Raw genomic sequence first — 22885 nt, 5'->3', positions numbered from 1 at the left:
GGCTTCAACACTCCTCAGTGGAGCTTGGGAAAAACACATTCAACACCAAAACCCTTCAATCACATCCTCACCCCTCTGCCTCCCCAGGCAGGCAGGTCCCCAGCCCTGGGAATGTGGTTCCTACGCCACCCTCATGGCCCTGGGCTCACCCCAAGCTCCACCTGCCCTCTGCCACCACTCCCACACAAACCCTTCATGCCATGCCAGGAAAATGGAGCAACTGCCCCTATCCCCACCCTGAGAAGGGACCAGGAACGTGCCCAGCACCCAATGGAGAGGTCCCAGGCATCTCTGGGGTGTTTTTAATGAGCAAATAGCTCACACTCTCAGACTCCAGGAGGGTGAGGACCAGAAGCTTCAGTCATTTCAGGAGCCTTCAGTGTGAGCTGTGGGTGATTACTGGAAGAATCTCACCCTAAGGCAATGGCAGCGTGGATGGAGGGTACAACTCCTGGGAGCAGGAGGAGGCAGAACTGCTTGGTCACGGGAAAACAGGAGCCAGGGAGTGACTGACCACCCACACTGCCACCAGCAGCACGTGCCACCACTTCTCCTGACTGTTAAACTTCGGGCACCACCAAAAAGTCAGAGCCATAATTATAACATGCCAGATAGGAACACTGCTGATGCCACCTGTGTCCCAGCGCCCTGCTGCTGCAGGGCACGTGCTGACCTCCAGCCACCACAGTCCCCAGCACAGGTCCAGCAGGGACCGTGCCACCTCCCCACTGGGTCATGCCCAGCTCCTGCTCTCCAGCAGGCAGAGGTGAAGCACCCGGCCTGGCAGATGGCAATTTCCATGGCAACAGAGGGATGCCATGGCAGAGGATTAAGCTCCAGTGGGAGGGGAAGTGGGGCCACGGGGAGGGAGGTTCATAAACAAGCACCCGACAGGGACGCTGAGCAGGAACGGAGGCCACGGCAGCGATTTTCACGCCCATCTTCCCCTTTCAATTCTTCTCTAGCATGAAAGTCCCAATTTAAATGGCAGAATTTGACACCATTAGAAACTATCAGACCATTTAACACACTGCCCCTTCCTCCCACGTCACTGCACCCACGGCTGCCACGGGAATAAAGAGCCCTGCAAGATCCAGACATCTCCCAGCAGTCCCGGCATCAAAGTGCAGCAAATCTGCGTCACACAGAGACCCTTTGAAAGAGGATGAATGTGAAGTGCAGGGAGAAATGATTACTTTATTTGTAAAGACCATGTCTCTTGTCATTCTAATTCATCCCAAATCCTCCCGGCACTGGACAGCTGCAGGTTTAATCATGAATATACAAATCAGCAACACATGAACAACAAAGAGGCTCCAAACGCAACAGACAAGGCCCAGAATTTGGTCTGGTTCAGCTGCTGCTCTCCCTCCTTTGCACCGAAAGAAGGAGGGGATAGGTAAAGCCAGGAGCTGACACCTCCTCCTGCCACCACAGCGGCCCTCCCATTGAATCCCAGACATGGGAATGCTGCCTGCACCTCTCCCTGCTCTGACAGAGCTGGCCCAGCACTGAGCAGGGAGCGGCGGCTGCAAGAAGGGAGCAAAGGGAAGAGGAGAGGGAGAAGCGAGGGATGGGGACAAGGGCTGGAGGGAAGGAAAGGCTGGGGACAGAGAGAGGCTGGAGTTGCACAGACGCTCGAGCTGGGAAGGAAAAGCACAGGCTTTAATCGCTGCAGAAGATGGGAATTGTTCGCTCTGCGCAGCCTTGGCAGGACAGGCGCATGGGTGGCACCGCGGGGCGGGGGTTCCCAGAGGAGTGTGCAGCCAGGGAGGGGCTGCCAGGCCCCAGGTGGGCACTGCTGCTGCTGCTACACTCAGCATCAAACACCAGCCCTGCTACAGAGGGGGTCTGCAGGGGCTGCTGCTGCCCAGCAGGCTCAGGAGCCTTCCCGAGCATTGAGCACCTGCCTCTGCTGCCTCTCAGGTGTTTTCTGCATGCTCAGATCTCCAAAGCTGGTGAGAACACAGGGCAGGCAGTGACACCCATCACAGCAAGCACTGCCTGCCACACGGGAAAGTGAGCTGGGAAGCAGGAGCTGTGCAGAGCTTCCAGAGGGCTGCTTTGCAGAAGGAATCTCATCAGGTCTGCAGCTTCCTCAGGAGGGACATCGGAGGGGCAGCTTCAATCTCGGCTCTCTCTGACCAGGGGCAGGACCAGGGAATGGCTGGAGCTGTGTCAGGGGAGGTTTAGGATGGAGATCAGGAAAGGTTCTTCCCCAGAGGGTGCTGGCACTGCCCAGGCTCCCCAGGGAATGGGCACAGCCCCGAGGCTGCCAGAGCTTCAGGAGTGCTTGGACAGGGATGTCGAGGGTGGGATTGTTTGGGGGTCTGGGCACGGCCAGGAGCTGGACTGGATGATGCTTGTGGGTCCTTTCCAAGTCAGGATATTCTGTGATTCTGTGAAAAGGGCAGGGACTGAGTACAAGACAGGGCTGAGCATCAGCCCAGCACAAACCTCCTCTCCCCTGCTGCTGGAAGCTGTGCAGTGCTCACCACCTCCCAGGCCCACTTGCCAAAACTCAGCACACATCACGAGGAATTTGCTTTCCAGGGGCCTGAGATCTGGACTGAGGTCTCAGTTTCCAGCCCAATGCTATTTCTGCAGAATTACCTGTTTTAACTTCAGCCCCTCTGGGGAATCATTCATTTGGTCTGGAGTATCACCTGCCTAGAAGTGATGGGGTGAGGGTGATGTGCTTCCAAAGTGCAAGCTTTAGACATAAAAATAACCCCACCAGTCAGGGAAAGAAGTGGTTTTTGGGTCTCCCAGAGCACACCCAGCCTCTCCTTTGGTCTGCCAGGCTGCACTGGGGCTGTGGGTGGGACATCAAGGTGGACACATGGACAGTCCTGGCAGCCTGGGAGATCAAAATCTGTGCCAAGGCATGGCTCCAGCAGTCAGTGCCAGCAACACCCTCCTGTGTCACAGCAAACTGCTCCACATCAAGCTTCAAAGCTACACAGTGCTCATATTCTCATGCAGTGGGAGAAACAAATCCATTTTGGTGCCCACTGCAGTGCAGCACTTGGATCCCTACAGGGCATCTGCATCCCTCAGGCTACAGAAGGGAGGGTCCCACTGCCCCACGCTGGGGAGGGCTCCATCCTCTCCTCTTGCACAGGGACCTTCTGGCTCTCCACAACTCCCTGACAGGAGGGTCCAGCCAGGTGAGGGTCAGGCTCTGCTCCCAGGGAGCAAGGATGAGAGGAAATGGCCTCAAATTGGGCCAGGGGGAGTTTAGATTGGATATTGGGGATAATTTTTTCATGGAAAGAGTGGTCAGGCACTGGCTCAGGCTGTCCAGGGCAGTGGAGGAGTCAACATCCCTGGGGAATTTAAAAAACCTGTGGATGTGACACATGGGGACGTGGGTCAGTGGTGAACACAGTGGTGCTGGGTTAACAGCTGGACTCAATGATCTTGGAGGGTTTTTCCAATCTTTATCATTCCAACAGGTTTGCACACGGAGGGAGAGAGGTGTTCCAGGCGGGTCACCTGAGCCCTCAAACTTGCAAACCCTCTGTATCCCCTTCTGCAGCCTCCCCCACAACATCTGACATTTCTCTGGGGATATTTGAGCTTTCCAAGACCCCAGAGCACCGTTCCTGGTGCTCTCCCTCTCTCCAGCCCAGCTCCAGGGCCAGCCCACTCCTGAGAGCCCTTTGTCCCCCCTCCACCTCCACCACAGGACCCCAAGATAAAGCTCCCTCCAAACATTACATCAGCTCCCCAAGTCAATCCTGGGACCACCAAACAACACCAAATGCAGAATGCTGACACAATAAAAATCCCTGTACCTAAGAAAAAAGGCCAGTTCCCTATAACGGAAAGAATGAGACAGGAATAAACTCTCCCCTCCACTACCACCAGTCTGGAGCCTCCAGGATTCTACAACTCATCAGCCTCGGTCCTCTGGGCAGAAGCACCTCATGGCAATGCCAGGACCCCCCTCTCTGCCATAACCCTCCCAGCAAGCCCCACAGCTGCAGGGCACCACAGGATACCACAGGGTACCTGTGAGATGCCCCACGAGCCAATCTCATCTGTAACTAAAATTTCAGAGTTTCATCTAAGCAAAGCACTTGCTCCACGTGTGGCAAGTCCTGAGCCCAAGGCCAGCTGGGCTGTGACATCTGGGACAGTTGTGACATCAGCAGCACGAGCTGGGGACCCAAGGGCATCCACATCCCTACAGTCAGCACCAGGAGGAGACCTTAGAGCCCCTTCAAAGGGGCCTACAGGACGGCTGGAGAAGGGCTTTGGATGAGGGATGGAGGGACAGCACAAGGGGGAATGGCTCCCACTGCCAGAGGGCAGGGATGGATGGGATATTGGGAATTAGGAATTGTTCCCTGTGAGGGTGGGCAGGCCCTGGCACAGGGTGCCCAGAGCAGCTGTGGCTGCCCCTGGATCCCTGGCAGTGCCCAAGGCCAGGCTGGGCAGGGCTTGGAGTGATCTGGGACAGTGGGAGGTGTCCCTGCCATGGCAGGGGGTGGCATGAGTAGAGATTTAAGATCCTTTTCAACCCAAACCATCCTGGGATTCTAAAACCCCTCCAATGGTTTACCTGTGAATCCAAAGCCCAGTGAGCAGGAAAGCAAAAATATTGATGCTTTCATGGACAAACACAGCTCCAAGCCTGCAGGCAAACTTGGCCTGCAGCCTTTACACCATGGCTGCCCCCAGCCCAGCCCCTGGCTGGGGCTCCCCAGGCAGCTGTGACACCTGTGGGACCTGTCCCCTGTGCCACAAGCCACAGCCTGGGGCTGTCAGGGCTGCACCCTGTGGAGCAATCAGCACTGAGAAACACAGACACAAACCCACAGCCCCCTGGGATGGGTTGGTGACTGCTCAGGGATGGCCTCAAACCTCATCCTCCCTGGGAGAGCCTCTCCCCACAGGCACAGCTCGGTGTCAGCCCTGGCAGTGCCACACTGCCTGGGCTGGCAGGGGTGGGAGGGGGCCCAGGCCCCACAGCTGGCAGGGAGCAGCACCCTGAGCCCCTGAGCACCCACACATGATCCACCTGCTTCCCACTACACTCACAGCTGGATTTCACATCCCCTGCCTCCTCCACGGCCTCAACAAGGAAATATGGGGAAACACATTCCCTGCCAGCCTTGGGAACAGCACCAATGCCAAACCCACTCCTGTGCCCACCTCTGCCCACCGTAACTCATCTGTCCCTGCAGCAAGAGACAAAGGGGTGTTGTACCTCCCACCCTCCTTAAAAATTGCCTTTCTTTGAAAAAACATTCCTTGAACAAATGGCAGCAAATCCCAAGGCAGAGCTACACAATGGACACTTCAGTCTGCCCAGGGGAGGAGAGACAGGACCTTCAATGCCTAAGTAAATGCAATTTGCTCATAAAGAGGGGGCTCGGGAAGGTTAGGCAGAGGGGAGCCCTGGTTATTCACTTCCCCCAATTAACATTCCAGCAGAGCTGCTCCGTTTTCGAGGAACAATAACTTTTTGGGAAGGGGGAGTGATGCCTGTGGGGGCATGAGATGGTCCTGGAGAAAGGAGACATGTCCAAGGGTGTGAGGGTGTGAGTCTGTGCGTGATGGGAACTGCTAAACAAAGCAAGACTAAATAAAGGTTTACCCTGTGTAAAAAGAACCTGCAAAGTAAAACCCTCCACATCCCTGGACCAAGATTTGCCTTTGCTGCTGATCTAAATGCCTTTCTGTGGCAAGGAGGCCTGCACAGAAAAAAAGTGGCTTGTCACTGTTTGAAAGGTCTCCAAATGTAGGATATTTTCCTCCACCCCTCTGTGACAGTAATTTTGTCATCTATTTCCTTGTCAGGATGAAAAAGCTGCATTTCCTCATCAAGGGCATTGATTTCTTCAGTAAAGACTTTGCAGCACACTTGGTGGCTCTCATGGCTTCCCCAATGTTCTCCTAAGGGAAGCAACTGGGCTTTGGTTAGACCCACACACAGGAAACAAGGAGAGTGATCCAAACCCACCTGTGGCTGGGATGGAAAAGCAGCAGAGGGTGCTGCATGCCAAGCACTGCCCACCCTGCCCAGCAGAGCCCCGGAATGCTCCCAGGACAAAGCCTGACCCCAGAGGAAGCCGTGCCTGCTGCTGTCTCAAGCACTGCAGGCCTGGCAGGAGCAGGCTCACCCTGGAAAAGCTGAAAGGAGCTCCCTGAGAGTGAGCAGGTCCATCCTCAGTCTGGGCACGTGTGCTGGGGCAGATCCACTCCCCCACACTGCAGTTCCCAAGGGTTCCCCTGCAAATCCAGCTCCAACACACACGAGATGCAGCTCAGCTCTCCCAGCCACCACTGTGAGCAACAACAGGCACCCAGGAGCAGGACCTGGCCGGACAAACAGCCACCCCACAGGGAGGACAGACACCCCCCCAGAAGGAGCTCAGGCACCACAACCACAGAGCTCAGTGACACCATCAGTGGATGCCAGGGTAGGTAAGGAAAACACTCTGATCCCTGAAGGTGCCAGGAACTAAACCCAGATGGTTTGGTTGGTTTGACACTCGAGGAGAATGTGTCCAGCTGGCAGAGCTCTGGCCATGCCATGTTCAGCTGCTCCAGCCCCAGGTGTCCTGTAGGACTCAGAGCAGCCACGTCCAGGGGTGCTCCTGTCATTAATTCACCCACAGCAACACTCGAGCTGATGATCTGCAGTTTGCCCACTTGACTTCCCAGATGCCAAAGCAGCTTGGCTGATACACCAGGCAATGCAGGATCACATCCAAAGGCTCTCTGGTGGCGATGCAATCTCAGGGAGAGGATGAAGGATGGCAGAAGGGATGTACTTCCCTGAGAAGGTGCCTCCTCACAGGCTACATGCAGGAGGGTTGGGAAAGCTAGATTAGACCACCAGTACTGTCACAGCATTCTAGAACAGTTCAGGTTGGAAGGAGCACAGGAGGGGTCATCTGGTCCCACCTCCCTGCTCAAGCAGGGTCATCCTGGAGCACATAGCACAGGATTGTACCCAGGTGGGTTTTGAACACCCCAGCGAGGGAGACTCCACAAATTCTCTGGGCAGGCTCTTCAGTGCTCTCCAGAAGTGAGATGAACAAAATAAACATCACCCTGAGGCTCTTGGTAAAAGCACACAGAACCACAGACCAGCCAGAGCTCGGGGTGAAAGGCTGGATTCACCTGAAGCCCACTGAAACTCTCCAGGCACACCTCCTGCTTCCTGCCCAAACCCTTCCCATGGGCTCAACAACAGAAAGGCTCCCAGGAAACTGCTGTCTGTGTTCCTTCTGGAGCACCACAAAGATCAGTCCCAGGGCAAAGGACCTGGTGCCTTTTCACAGCAAGCAAAGGGCTGCAGTCAGAACAAATCCACTCCCAGGCCAGCACCAGACAACAGGACTCTGTTTTCCCTACTTCTGGGGCAGCCAGTGCTCCATCCCACCACCCATTGTACAAGACATTGCTGCAGAGCCAATGTCACAGATGTCACCAGAGTTACCTGGTGGCCACATGGACCAGTGAGTGGTCATCTGGACAAAACCTGCATGATCAGCAGAGCTATGGGCTGGCTTTGCTGCTGACTTTCAAGCCTGAAAGAGGAACCCACCCACAAAGATGCAGAGATAAATTATTGAAAGAGCATGACCCACCTCTCCTGCCCAGAGGGAAGCAGCACAAGCCCAACCACAGTGGGTATGAGCTCCCTCCCAGCCCAGGCACCACAGCCCAGCGTGCTCCTCCTCCCTGGGCACCAGTTACTGCCAGAGGGGAAGGCAGCAGGGGCTGAACCAGTGTCCCTTAGAGCTTCCTGACACAAAACTCCATCCCTGATCTGCTCCAGCAATCAGCTTCCTCCCTGTCTCCCCAGGGGGTAACAGGGGCCTGGACAAGAGTGTCAAGACCCCAATCCCCAAGCTGAAATTGGGGACTTTCCAAGACCTCACCACCCCACAGAGGCACTGGGAGCATGTAGGGTCATTCCAGGTCAGCTGTTTCATCCTGCTTTCCTCAGAGTGTCCAGAAGTGCTGAAACTTATCACAGGGCTGGACATTCCTTCTGTCAGGGAGCAGGGACATCCAGAAGTTGAATATTGTCATGCTGACAGCTGGACATCTCAGGAAAGCTCCTCTCTACCTTGGAAAGTCACCTCTGTAACAGCCAAAGAAACAGGGAAATCCTCCCCTGCAAAAATATCATTGTGCCTTCCTGTTCCCCTGCCAGGTGCTCCTGGGTGCCAGCCAGGCCCTGTCCTCCTGGGCTGCCCAGAGGCTTCAGCAAGGACAGGTTCAGCAGGCCAGCAACAAACACACCCCTTGCCTTTGAATGAGCATCAAGAGCTTCACAGACAAAGCATCCATCCCATCCCTCCTCATCCCAGCCCTCTGTCCCCCAGGGTGAGGGTCTGAGGCTCTCACAGAAACCCCCCCACCACCCCACTGTGGCTGTTCTCAGTGCTCTGGTGGAGCTGGCTCAGACTGGAGATCTGACTGCAGCAGCAGGAAGGAGGAAAACCAGATTTACATGTGACATGTAAATAGTCAATGCAGAGAGAGATAAATCTCCCTTTCTTTCCAGGAGATCAAAACCTGATTATGCAAGTGGGGCACCTCCAAAGGCACCTTCCTCTGTGCAGCAGCCTGGGCACCCTCTGCTCTGCAAGTGCTCCCTTACAGAGACAGGGCTCAGCTGCTGAACCTCACCAACTCACCATTAAAAAATAAAACACAAGTGAGATGAACAAAATGCTAATAGGAACCCCCGGGTCAAACCGCCTCCCTGTCACCCGGGCCCTCCTCCTGCCAGCACATTCCTGTCACTAGTGAGGTCCCATCACTTCCTCCTCCCTCTTCAAATTGCTCCTGGTGATGCAAATGCATCGTCTTTGTTTCTATTCTTGGAGTAAAACCAGAACCAAAGTAAATAGCAAAACAGCTCTTAGGTTTCAGGAGCCTTTCTTTTTCCATCCTTCCCAACTGCAGCAAGGCTGCTGCTGCTGCAGTCCAAGGGAGGTGACACCCGAGCCCAGGCACCAGCCTGTTCCCACAGGAAATGCTCCACCTGATCTCCAGCCTCAAGGTCCCATTTGAGACCGCTGCCAGCTCCTTCCCCAACCCCTGCTGTGCTCCAGGGGAAGTGTCAGGCTCCTCTTGGAGAGGGAGAGGAGCTGTGGGGGCCTGCCAGGGACCCTGGGGTGGCAGAGCTCTCTCCATCCCAGTCCCCACCAAACCTTCCACTGTCAGCCTTCCCAAGGAGCTGAACCAGCTCCAGTCTGTGCCCCAACTCAGGGTGCCCACAGGTTCCCAAGGGCCAGGGGGGGAAAGGAGACACATGGCAGCCCCAGTGGCTCTGTCAGGTCTGCCCTGTACATGCCAGTGTCCCACGGAGCAGGGTGGCACTGTCCTGCCACATCCCACTGACAGGGAACTGCTGAACATCAGCTCTGTCACTGGGAGCCCCACAGGAGCTGCAGGGAGGAGGGACAGCTCTGTGTCTGTGTTCACATCGAGTTCTGGTCTGTAACAACATCCCCAAAGTCCCTCCTGCCCCAGCTGAGATCAGCAATACCTAGCAAGCAGCAAACCCTGCAGGAGGTGCTGGGACCTGCAGCAGGACAAGCACGCCCCAGGAGCACCAGTGTCACATCCCACCACTGACAGGTCACCCTGCAGAGTGGGCAGCAGCAAAGAGCTGAGCCTTGGCTCCATGTGCAGGGGCAGCATGGAGCCCTGACAATGCTCACTGACGATGGGCAGCCAGATGTGACCACTGGGTGCTGACACCCCGACCCTCCAGTGCTCTTGGAGCTTCCCAGAGTCCCAGGCATAATGATAGGGGAATTGTGAGGTACAAGAGAGCTGGAGAAGGGCTTTGGACAAGAGATGGAGGGACAGGACACAGGGAATGGCTCCCACGGCCAGAGGGCAGGGCTGGATGGGATATTGGGAATTAGGAATTGTTCCCTGGCAGGGTGGGCAGGCCCTGGCACAGGGTGCCCAGAGCAGCTGTGGCTGCCCCTGGATCCCTGGCAGTGCCCAAGGCCAGGCTGGGCAGGGCTTGGAGCAGCCTGGGACAGTGGGAGGTGTCCCTGCCATGGCAGGGGTGGGATGGGATGAGCTTTAAGGTCCATCCCAACTCGAAGCCACCTGGAATGCCCTGCTGCAAAGGCCGAGAACTCAGAGCTCTGTAGCGAGAGCAGGACAGGTCCAGCTCTGCAGGCAGAGGAAGAGAGGAAGGCTGGAGCAGGAGGGGAGGAAGGCTGGAACAGGAGGGGAGGAAGGCTGGAGCAGGAGGGGAGGAAGGCTGGAACAGGAGGGGAGGAAGGCTGGAGCAGGAGGGGAGGAAGGCTGGAGGAGCCGAGGAGAGGAAGGCTGGAGCAGGAGGGGAGGAAGGCTGGAGGAGCCGAGGAGAGGAAGGCTGGAGCAGGAGGGGAGGAAGGCTGGAGCAGGAGGGGAGGAAGGCTGGAGCAGGAGGGGAGGAAGGCTGGAGCAGGAGGGGAGGAAGGCTGGAGCAGCCGAGCAGCAGCATCGCGGTGCTGCAGAGACCTCTGGCAGCGCTCAGCCGCTACTGCAGCCACGCTGCAGCACTGCCAGCAGCTCAGAGCTCCGGTTCCTCACGGCAGAGCTGCCTCACAGGCCCCTGGTGATTTGTCCAGCACATCCCAGGCAGGCTGCACTGGTGAGGCTCCGCAGCCGACGGCACCCGGCACACAGCAAGTGCCCCCTCCACACAGCCACTGCACTCAGGGGCTGCCAGCCCTGCAGCTGGACCCACCTGAGCCTCTGTGAGGCCACAGCCATGTTCCAAAGGGCTTATTCAGGCACAAGCACCTCCCTGCAGGAATGTGCTCGCAGGGAAAGCGCTCTGAAGGATTTAAACCTCCGGCTGGCAAAGCACTCGCTTTGCTGGCACGCTCCAGTTGCACAGAAAAGGCACGTGGGGATGGCACCCACATGGGGATGCTCACAAACCTGGGGCACCTGCCTCCCTCACAGCCAGACACCCAAAGAGCTGCAGACTGTGGCTCTGAGCTGTAAGAGGACACATCACAAGAGCCAGATTTTGTTTCTGAGATTTGGGAAACAACTGCAAGGGGCTCGAGAGGAAGAGCAGAGGAAGGTATCTCCCAGGGAAACAAGAGGAAGGACTGCAGGTGGACTAAGAGGCCCCATGGAGGATGGGATTTAGTACACCTGGTCTGAGCAGTGACCCAGCTGGACCCAGGGACCTGCCATCACAAAGCCATTCTTGTGGTAAACCCCAGAAGAAAGGGAAATCAGGATGACAAAACCCACCAGAGTGTGCACTTTGGGATTAACAGGAAGAGCCCCAGCAGCCAGGACCTCTCTTGCTGGACATCAAGGCCAGGAAGGGCCTGAGCAGCAGACATGTAGCCACTGTCACCATCACAGCCAGCTGCTGGGAGGGGACAACCAGCCAAAGGCAGGTGGAGAAGCTGAAGCTTCCTCTCACACCAACCAGCCACTGATCTGGGTTGTGCCAGCACAAGCCCTGATGCTCAGGAGGTTGGAGCCAAAAGCATTTGATTTTCCACACAGCTGAACCATTGCTGGCCGCAGCCCAAAGCCTCCCCAGCCCACCCTGCACTGCCAAATGCCCAGACAGGCCTGCAGCTCCAGCCTAAAAATCTTCTGAGTTTCACGTAAGGCTCCAGTCCTGAACGGAGGAGGAATACTCCAGCTCACAAAATAGTGTCTCACTTATTTTAAATCACTGTGGTTATTTTCTTTTTTCACACAAACTTCACAAACCAAAGGACATGGTGCACATTTTTGGTGAGTCTCGCTGGTAGAAGCAGAGTAAAATTGGAAGTTGGCAAACGACTCTGCTCTCCTCCTCAGCCCTGCTGCTCGCTGAGCATTTGATGTTCCTTGTGCAGAAATATAAATGGTAACACATCAGAGGCTGGAAACAGAATCATAGAATGCATTGGATTGGAAGGCCTGTTAAAATTCATCCCATCCCCTGCCATGAGCAGGGACAATTCCCACTGTCCCAGGCTGCTCCCAGCCCTGCCCAGCCTGGCCTTGGGCACTGCCAGGGATCCAGGGGCAGCCACAGCTGCTCTGGGCACCCTGTGCCAGGGCCTGCCCACCCTCACAGGGAACAATTCCTGCCCAATATCCCATCCCTCCCTGCCCTCTGGCAGTGGGAGCCATTCCCTGTGTCCTGTGCCTCCATGCCTTGTCCCCAGTCCCTCTCCAGCTCTCCTGGAGCCCCTTCAGGCCCTGCCAGGGGCTCTGAGGTGTCCCTGGAGCCTTCTCCTCTCCAGGTGAGCACCCCCAGCTCTGCCAGCCTGGCTCCAGAGCAGAGGGGCTCCAGCCCTGGGAGCATTTCTGTGGCCTCCTCTATACTCACCCCAGCAGCTCTGCAGGTGGGGTCTCACCTGAGGGGGCAGAATCCCCCCCTCTCCTGCTGCCCACGCTGGGAGATCAGCCCAGGCTTGGGGGGTTCTGGGTGCTCATGGCCAGGGCAGGTCCAACCCTCACCCACCAACATCTCTAAGTCCTACTCAGGACTTCTCTCGATCCATTCCCTGCCCAATCTGTGCCTGTGCTTGGGATTGCCCACACCTGGGTGCAGGAGGTTGCCCTGGGGGCTGGCTGAAGCTGCTGCTTGTCTCTCTGCCAGCCTGTGGGGTGCCCCATGCTCCACAGCACAGCCAGCCCTCGGCAGGTGCATCCAGGCTCTCCTCCCCAGAGCAAAGCCAGCAGAGGGAGCAAACACTGCAGGATTGTAGGGAGAGCGTAGTGGTTTCTCACTGTGGCTGTTGTATTTTGAATCTAGAGGTTATGTTGTGGGGGCTTGCATAAGCTATTTGGAAAGGTGATGGAACCCTGAGAATGTCAGACTTTCTGTGCTGCCAGGCACTGACCCCCCAAGAGAACACTGCATTGACCTGAGGCCATGGAGAAGCTTCCAGAATGGAATGCCAGAACTGGGATTGTGGGTGTGAAGTTTGAATAGAAGTGTGTGATATCACAGGGTGGGAAACTCAGAGTTTAGGGGTTTAGAATACAGTAATAGATATAAAGCAAGATGAAGGTTTTAGGGTGGAGGCTGCTCCTTCTTCTTCACCTTCTTCTCCATGGCTTTGGGTGGTTTTGTGTAATTGGATAAAAAGTCCATGCTGCAGGCATGGGTGGTTGGTTATTGGGTAAAAAGTAAAAATAATTTAGGTGTCATTTCTTAATTGGACAGTTTAGCCTTAAAAGGCCTTGTAAAGAGAAAGATGGAGCTCCATTTTTAGTTTGTTAGAGTGAAGTGCTGCAGAACTCAGGTTTTGTGAGACTATAACATAGATAAGAGCTGATAAACATCTGAGTCCCAACAAGAAATACCATCTGACACATTTAATCCTGACCCTGACAAAAAGAAGATGAAAACTCGATAGAAAGGCCCAGGTTAGGACCAAAGCCAGGCTGCATATTTTCTTGGGAAATGACACATTAGTCTCACTAGCACCTACCCTGCAAAGACAGCACTGAAATCAAACCCAAAATCTGCTCCTCAGCAACAAAGCCCTTCCAGTTTCAAGCTCAGGATCCCACATCTTCTGTATGTTAATTTTAGATTCCTGTGCCTTAAACCTTCCCAGCACTGGGCCCACCTCTCTCACAGCAAACAGGAGAAGCCTCACCCACCCCAGCTCATTCTGACTGTCACAGCCACCGGGTCTCAGCCTGGCTTTGACAAAGAGGGATGTCTCACACTGTCCCCAACCCCACCAGAACCCCCTCTCTACCAGCACGGCCCCCAGCATTCCCCACAAACCTCTCCTCTGCTCCCTAATTCCCCCCAGAGGAGACATCTCCCTTTGTGTGGGAATGCTGAGAGCAGTCCCACAGCACGCTGTGCTCCTCCTGAGCTAGCCCTGCTTTCCTACAGGCACCACAAAGCACCAGCTGGGACGTCACAAGCTGCTGTTGTAAATAAAACCACGTTCAGCAGAGAAATGAGCCGGGTACGTTTGGGTTTCGAGCTTTGCTGTGCCTGTTCACTCCCACACTAATCTGCAAAGTGGGGTGATTCACAGGGCGCCTCTTCCCAGCTCCCAGGGACTGCTCTCCAGGGAATGAGTCGCTCCCTGGCTCCAGCAACACGCTATTTATCAGGTTTGGGTTTCTCTGTCGAGCACTCAGTGAACAACAGTCGGCAAGTGAGCAATGTGGGGAGGAGGGGCTGGGCACGGGAGTGATGCACAGAGCTCAAACATCACCTGCCTTTGCAATTACCTCCCTCAGGCAGTCACTGCCACTCTGCTCTGGGAGCTGAGGCGGTCTGTGTGGAGCTCCAGGATGACTCTCATTGCTCTGCTCCACCTCCTCAGCAAGCACAGCTGACCTGCTCTCACATGGCCACTTTTTAACACGGAGAAGCTGTGGCTGCCCCTCCATCCCTGGAAGTGTCCAAGGCCAGGGCTTGGACAGGGCTTGGAGCAGCCTGAGGTAGTGGAAAGTGTCCCTGCCCATGGCAGGGGTTGGGATGAGATAGTTTTTAGGGTTCCTTCCAAACCAAACTACCCTAGGATTTTATGATTCTATTTTTATATTTGTATTTATTTTTATCACACTGAAATCCAGACACAGCCAGGACCCTTCTGTCAGTTTGCTGATCCCTTCTGAAATCAGGGTTGGGAGTGCACAGGTAGCAGGGTCAGAACAGAACACAATAAAATACAGCAAGGAGAGAAGCACCACCAGCACAGAGAGAGGGGATTTCACTGGACCAAAGGCATCGTGGCAGGGTGACATGACCTTGCTGTCACCATAAGCATCACCCCAGAGATGTCTCCTGGCTGCACCCAGCAGACTTGGGGATGTCCCTGCACACTCAGGAATGAGACCAAACCATTGGTATAATGCACACATGGGTTGTACCAAGGTCCTACCTCGCCTCCAGCTCACGTGGCACCCAAAACCCAGACCAGGATAATCATACCCCATGGACTGGTGCTGCTCTGGGGTAAGGCAGTTTCTGCACTCCTCAACATCACTGCAGTGACCAGCAGGGACAGGAGGCATTTCTGGGTTGGTCATTATTCATTGGAACAGGAAAACCTGGACAGGTACCTGCCAGCTGGTGCCAGTGCAGGCGCTGTCAGTGACTCCAGTGAGCATCAGGTGTGACCAGATCTCTGCCACACGGTGAGTTCCTCCCCTCACTGCCTCCCTTCCCAGGCTCTGCTATCCCAATCCACCTTGTCTCTGTCATCATTGCTTTGTCAGGCAGGGATTTCCTCTGCTCAACTCATCTGTAGAACTCCCAAGACAAACAGAGTCTAAGTGTTTCCTGCAGGGCACAGACATTTCATATCAGAATCACTGCCTGGAAAAATACCATACACAAATACTAATAATTAAAAAATAAATTAGTGCATGAGAGTGCAGAATAAAATTAATTAGTGCAGAGGCAGGAAAGCAATACAACCTTGAGTCACCTACTTGAAACCTGCAGGAGCTGCAGCAAGCAGAAGTGTCCAGGCAGCTGGGGCAGCACCAGGGAATGCCAAGGGCTGCTCTCCTCCATCTCCCCTGCACACACTGGGCGACTCCTCCACAATGCTCAGAGAGCAGCACATCATTTCAGAGCAGCAGAGGGGTCAGGGTAGAGACCTCAAACCAAGCTGGGTCAGCATGGGGGAGCCCAGGCACTGCTGGCTCCTCCTCTTCAGAGGCAGCGGGGTCTGTGCCATAACACCACACAATGAGTGGGCAATGCCAGAACGACTGGCCCAGATACAGAGAACTTGAAATTCCCATGGGGAAAAGGGAAGAGCACAATTCCCTCAGAGCCCTGCTGCAATCTGCACTGACTGTCCCAGCAACCACCACAGAGAGTGACTCAGCCCTGGTGACCTCTTTTACCGCTCCATAAGGTTAATGCTGAGTTTAACAGGGTTAATTCTGCCTTTAATGACCAGTTTTTCAGTGAAGGCAAGGAGATCAGCACAGTCTGTAACTCAGCCACGTCTCACTTCTCCTCCCCCAGCAAGGGACACTGCAGAAGGTCCCATCCCTGCTCCTGCTTCCCATCTCAGGAGCCAGCTGAGCACAAAACCAAAACAGTCCCTTGGCCATCACCGAGCGACCCCAAACAACATAGCCAAGGTCTCAGAGCACGGTCCAGCCCGGCCATGGTCGCTGTCTCTGTCACAGCTGGAGTGACTGGGACAAGGCAGGGGATCCGAGTGAGAGACAGATGTCAAAAGCAATCAGCCGCTCCCGTGTCTCCAAGGCAGGAATGCTGACAGCACTACAGGCCTTGGAGGAGTTAAAAGGAAAGGCTTATTAGAAAGAAAACTCGTTCTGACAATCGCAAAAATTGGAATTCATTTAAAATTCAAATTATGCAAATTCCAGTAATCTGTACGTGCAGATCCGTCACACAGCAGAGTGGGACTGCAGACAAATGCCACTAGCGACATGGCTGGAGAAATCCCACCCTCCCCAGTGCTCTGGGAGGAAGGCAGGTGTGCTGGCCTCAGGCAGGCACAGGAGGAGCGGCTGTGCTGGGACTGTGGGGCCAGGCTGGATTTGCAGGTGCTCCCTCTGCACTGAAGATGCTTCAGCAGCCCTGGCAGCATCTAGCATGTCATAGCCGGGGGGCAGGGAAGCCAGATTCCAGTACTTTCACATAAATCATAGCAAATTTTCTCTTGGACAAGCTCAGGTGCCCATGACAAGCACAAAGCCTTCGTTAGGCAGCACATAATCACATGGATGTGAGGGGGTAAACAGCACTGGATGCATGTGGGCAGCAGGCTGCCCTGTCACCCTCTACCCTGCCACGGGAGGGTCCCACCCAAAGCCTCAGGAGCCTCTCCCCTCTCTCAGCAATTCCCAAAATTCTATTTTTGGAGAAATTTAAAACCCAGCCAAGCAGCTGCATCACACAGCAAAGGTGGCTCAGATTGTCAGCACGGAAAGAGCAAAGCCAGAAATCAACATTACAGGCTGGGGAAGTGCAACAACCCAGAAAAATGAATCCAGCTTCTTCCTAAAAGATGAGCCACTGTGATATGGCAAATTGTGCTCCCTCCTGTACGTGCTGTGCCATGCATGAGGAGAGCAGATCCCACCTGGCAGCGATTCCTTCCCAGCCAGGGCTGGGCACAGCCGGGGTCACACAGGGCCAGGGCACAACACGAGCCCAGGGGAAGCTGCAACACCTCCAGGACAGAGATGGAAACCAACTAACCCAGCCATGGGAGCACACAGAGGCCAGAACTGTTCTTGGAAATAATCTCGCCAGCTTGGCAGGATTTCTGCTTTGAACTTACAAACCTGGCTCTGGGGCTGTGTTGGGAATGCTAGTCCTATCCCGGCCCAAGCCTCAGCCAAGCACTGCCAGTTCACCTTCCTCCACACTTTCTGCCTCTGCTGAAGGGCCCTCTGGAAGCCCTTTCCAAGTAGGATGAGTCTGCCTTTCTCAGCAGGTCTCACAAGGTCAGAGCCCATGGCTGAGTCTACAGCAACAACTTTTACGTTGGAATGAGCCACAAATTATTAAGCAAGGAAAAAAAAAAACACATTCCACAAAAAACCTGCTCTCTTCCTTGACAGGCAGTCAGCTCTGTGGGAACACCAAGGAAAGCTAAAGGTCCTCAAAACCTGAGTAAGTCAAAGGCCAAATCAAACTGGCCACAGACAGCACAGAGAGGTGCTGGCATGGCAGCAAGCAGAGTGGGATGGGGGCTGCCCCACAGGAAGGGCAGAACCCAGCTCTCTGCAGGTACCAGGACACTGTGCTTAAAACCCAAGTGCTTCCCCACCTTTTGTGCCTAGCTCCACTGCAGCACAGAGGCTGAGGGGAACAGGTCCCACAGAGATACTGGGAAAACATCCCTGAAAGACAATGGTCCCCAACATGTCAGTGCCCTCCTGTCCCTCCTGGGTACAGCTTGAAGCCACAGACCCAGGCAGACAGAAAAAGCAGACAATTCCTTACCCCACAGCAGGGCTGCCTCATCTTAAACATCTCCAACACCTTTCAGCAGTTCATCAGGTGCCCCATCCTGACTGTGCTCATCGCCATCCCCGAGGTTTCAAGCGCTTCCTGAGCCCGAGGCAGCAGTTCCCACAGAGGAGGTTCGCTGGCAGTGCTGGGACTGTGAGCAGCTCCCACAGACTCACCCACAGCCCTCACTGCTGTCCCCAGCAAGCTCTGAGACCGGAGCTGCCCTCCCAGGGGCAAAAGCAGTGGCTACATCCAACAGTGCAGCACAAGCAGGTCTGATGAGCTCCCAGACCCACAGTGCCCAGCTGTCACACTGCCCAGGTGCACCAGGAGAAACCTCCAGTGCATGTGACCCCAGAGGGACCAGCCCTTCTTCTGGGGCAGAGCAAGTCTGTGCACAGCTTGGGGCAGGTGAGCTGTGCAGCCTCAGCCCATTCCTGCTCCATTCCCATTGTACTGGCTCTCTCAGCCATTGCCAATCAACACCGAGTGCTTCTCATCCCCGCGGCACCCGAGCCCTCATTACAACCCCGAGCCGCTAACGAGGCGGGGGGAGGACACCCGAGCCCCGGGGTTCGGTGTCTCTGGGAAAGAGAAGAAGGCAGAGCCCATTAAACATTGATCAGAGGCTGCCACAGCTGCGCTGCAGCCCTGACGCATCCCTGCTGTCCTGCCATCAGGGCCAGGAAGGTCTGAGCTGCCCCAAGGTCTCGGTGCTGGCTCCTCGTTGCCCCAGCCCCTCACTGCTGGCCCCCGACAAACCTTCGGAAAGGTGCAGTTCCTTACAGACACAAAGCTGAGGACAGGAAAACTCATTTCCTCCTTTCAGCCTTGCTCCATGCTTCGGACAGCAGCGCCCAGAGTCCAGGCCCTCGTCCCCCATCACCCAGCTGAGCAGCAGCACCCTGAGCCCCTCGGGAGCCAGCGGGACAGGACCCCCGGGAGAGGGGCTCTGTCACAGGCTGGGCAAAGCCGAGCTGTCACCACCATCTGCTCCACCACACTGGAGCAGCCTCTCTTTCTGTTGTTTTACTAACGTTGGGCACAAAAATAGCTCTCCAAGATGTCAGTGTTTTTGGGAAGCCGCGCGCGTGCGAGCGCGGGCGGCGGGGCCGATACTCACGAACTGCCGCCGCAGCTTGGTCCTGACGCGCTCGGCCTTGCTCTCGGCCGGGTGCACGGCGTAGCTCAGGGAGCCCAGGTGGTTGTCCACAGACAGGCTCTTCCTCATGTAGAAGGAGCGCGTGCGGAAGTAGCTGAACGGGGCGTCCTCCACGGCCGTGCCCAGCTGGGGGGCCCTGGGGGGCTCCGAGCAGTCATCCTCCAGCCGCCAGGCCTCCCCTGCCGAGGAGAAGGAGATATGTCCCCATCAGAGCGTGACCCAGACCCGTTCTACCCCTTGAGCCAGCTCTGGGGATGCCCAGTGGGTATCCCTGGAGCCCCTCTGGCTGTCCCACATCCATCCCACCCAGTCCCATGGGGTACAGACACTGGGAAGTTACTCAGATGGCAGGCTCCCCCCACAAATCCCCACGTACCCCCTGCCCCAGGCAACAGCCCCTGCACTCAACCTGCCCACCCAGGTATGCACAGTCCCCACCATCCCCTTGCAGGAATCAGCCAAATACAGTTAGAATCTTGGAATGCTTTTTGCTGGAAGGAAAATTAATGCACATCTCGTTCCAACCCCCTGCCATGGACAGGGACACCTTCCACTTCATCAGGTTGCTCCAACCCCGGTCCAACCTGGCCTTCAAGTCTTGCTTTGTGAATGGGAAAAATGAGGCATCAACAAGTGTTAAAAATTACAAAAGAATTTACTGCCACCTTCTCCTACAGAAAAAAATCCCAAAACCTTTTATGGCACAGTCAGCAGCAAATCAACAGCCCCAAGAAGGACAGAAGTCAGACCTCCCTTCTCCACCTGCCCGTCGCCAGCAGCAACAGGATGCAGCAGTGCAGGGCTGGGAGCCCCAGGGACAAACCTCACTAACACTGTCACAGTGGTGACAGTCACAGAGCACAGCTGGCACCATGCAGGGCTGCTCATCCCAGGGAAGGTCTGGCCACATTTCATTGCAACAAAAGGGAAAAAACAACAAAACAACAGGAGATGTTTCCAGAATATCACTGCTGCACTCTTTTCCCTTCGGCTCAGATTGTCGCCTGCTTTTTGTTGCCAATCTCCTCTTTACATCTGGAGCTTGCCCTGCCTCCTCCCCTCAGCCAAAATCATTGCTCAAGCCATGACAAACAATCAATAAAAGCCTCAGTCTTGAAGCCTTCTCAATTATTAGGCCAGGAGGGCATCTCACAGGACTGCCTCCAGGGGCTCTCTCCCTCTTGCAGCCTCTTACCAAGGCAACATCCTTCGCCTCTCATTTCTGAAAAACCCAGCACCTTCGAGCACGAACGACCATGATCCCGCTATACCAGGGCTGAGGAGCAAAACACTTCTGGGGTTTAAAAGAGACAATGGCCCTAAGCCCCAATTCAGCAGTGCAGTCCAGTTTACCCAGCACGGCTGTGGGGTTTACATGGAATATGGTGACACACAGGCTGGACTACAAGCCACCAGAAGAGGAGCCACCTATACACACTGCCAGAGGGCAGGATTAGATTGGACATTGGGAAGGAATTCTTCCCTGTGAGGGTGGGCAGGCCCTGGCACAGGGTGCCCAGAGAAGCTGTGGCTGCCCGTGGACCCCTGGAAGTGTCCAAAGCCAGGCTGGACAGGGCTGGGAGCAGCCTGGGATAGTGGGAGGTGTCTCTGCTCAGGACAGGGCGTGGAACAAGATGATCTTGAAGGTCCCTTCCAACTCAAACCCAAACCATTCCATGAAAGAGGCAACCCAGAGCACAGCACTCCGAGCATCGTGTAGATTTTTTCTCCCCTAGTTTCAATTTAATAAGCTGCTGCTGCTCCTCTCCAAATGTCACCTCACACAACACAGGAACTGCTGTTTGAAAGCTGTGATTATTCCATGCACAAACACGTCAATCGGAGGCAGATCCAGACTGCCATTGTGAGACAGCATCGCTCTGGGAGCGCAGCAGGAGCACTGAGAGAGGCAGGGGACACGCAGGGAAATCACACCTGAAAGGAGAACCCGCCCCGTGCTCACCTGAGATGGCCCAGCCACTGCCTGTGCCATCCTGTGTCCTCGAGACTGTCCCCTCCCAGCCCCACAGCTCAGCCAGACACAGCCCCCCTGCTCTGCTGCCCTGAGCAAGGCAGGGTCAAGGACATGTGCTGAATGAGGGAAAGGATTCACCTGCTGTGCCCATGCCTCTGTGCAGGGCACCTCACCCAAGGACGAGGAGTTGGGTTTCAAACCCTACAGAGCAGCTGTGCCACATCTGCTCTCACTGATCCCAGTTCCCCAGGGATTTTGCAGCTTTTGGTCTTGTCTCTAATCTACAGGAGTTGCGTTCTCCAGCAAGAGCTGGACCAGAGGCAGCTGCTCCCTGGCCTGCAACTCACCAAACTGCATCCTTCCTCCCTGCACACAGGGAGCCAGCACAGGACCTTGTCTACCCCAAAATGCTTTTCTACCTGCTGAAGGAGCTTGTCCTGATTGCTGCCAAACAAGTAAATCGATGATCAAGCTCAGAACGGTCAGAAGGGGAAGATCAAGAAGTCAGAGAATCAAAGACTGGTTTGGGCTGGGAGGGAAATAAAAGCTCATCTCGTTCCAACCCCTGCCACAGCGAGTGATGTCACTCACTAGATCAGGTTGCTCAGGGTCCCATCCAACCAGGAGAGGAAATGTCAGGAACAGAAGCAAGCCCACAGACTGGAGGCCAATAATTCTTATGTTCTTGTTTCTTGGAGCTGCTCACCCCTCTGCCACTCAGAGCTGTGCCCTCGACATCAGCACCTTTGGAAGATCTCCTGACCATCTCCTTGGGCTTGACAATCACAATTCCTGCAAATTCTTTTTTCTTTCTGAATTCGAGGTGTTGGTGAGGACAAACATCAAAGGATGGAGGGGACAGCAAGGACAGAGACCCAGTGACTCTCCAGTACATCCTCTACAAGTAGAAGAAAAATTCATTCTAGGGTCCTGGTCTAAGCTCAAATCCAGCTGCTTCCTTGTGGCTTCTTTATTTTCCTCCCATGGGCACAATTCCCCATAAACTCACCCCAACCATGCTATGAGTTAACTTCTTCCCAGGTCCACAGCAGGGCATGGAGCCAGCTCCTGAAGAGCTCTGCATGTTGCCTGACAGACAAGGGAGAGTGGAGGCACAGAAGTGCTCCAGAGTGGTCTGGTCCTTCCAGGTGCAAGAGGAGGGAACTGCAAGGGACCAGGCATGTAAACCATTCAGGGAGTTTCTGTGCAGGCTGCAGCTGATGGCTGCCGTGGTCAAAGGCTGAGAAAGGATGTAGAAGGAAGAGGTGAGAGAGCAAAGGAGGTCTTTTCCTCAGTCCCACTCCTAAATCTTCAGAGGGGAGCAAGGGATAAGAAGCAACAGGCAGCTCATTGCTCTGTGCCACCAGCACGTGTGAGACCTCTTGGCAGGCTGCAGTGTGACACCCAAGGGATAATGGCTTGGACAAGGCAGGCACTGTCCCCTGTTCAATCAAGCCCCATTTGTGCTTGTCTTCCCCTCTCTAGGGCTTGGAGCCATAAGGATTTGGGGTTAATCCTGGAGCTGCTGCTCCAGGCAAGGAGTTGAAGGATATAGGATGGAGAGGAAGAGCTCACAGCCTGTCCCAGCTGACCACAGTACTGTTATGGGTGTCTTGCAGGGGAAAAAACAAAACCAGGCCAGCAGGAAACCCAGACCTGCTGACCAGCCCAGCCAGTTCCTGAGCTCATGGAATGAGGTGGAAGGTTGTTTTGAAGGGAAAGAAGGGCTCTGGGAGGCTCAGCAGCCACAGGCTCAGCTCTTCTGCCCATTTTCAGGGTCCCAGCTCCCCACCAGGCACTTTGATGTCCT

General features: G+C 55.2%; 1 protein-coding gene across 1 annotated transcript in view; it reads right to left on the bottom strand.

The window, feature by feature from the left end:
* Positions 1–22885, bottom strand: part of LOC311160121 (ankyrin repeat and fibronectin type-III domain-containing protein 1-like) — a gene marked incomplete at its 5' end in the record, with an annotated part of 255498 nt that overhangs the window by 144942 nt on the left and 87671 nt on the right. Inside the window, one exon of the mRNA XM_084216603.1 lies at positions 19062–19279. Coding sequence (XP_084072729.1) covers positions 19062–19279 — 218 coding nt within the window. The remainder of the gene's footprint in view (positions 1–19061; positions 19280–22885) is intronic.

Source organism: Fringilla coelebs (genome assembly GCF_963513975.1).
Source record: "Fringilla coelebs genome assembly, chromosome: 16".
Classification (NCBI taxonomy): Eukaryota; Metazoa; Chordata; class Aves; order Passeriformes; family Fringillidae; genus Fringilla; species Fringilla coelebs.
This window is presented reverse-complemented; position numbering and strand designations above follow the sequence as displayed.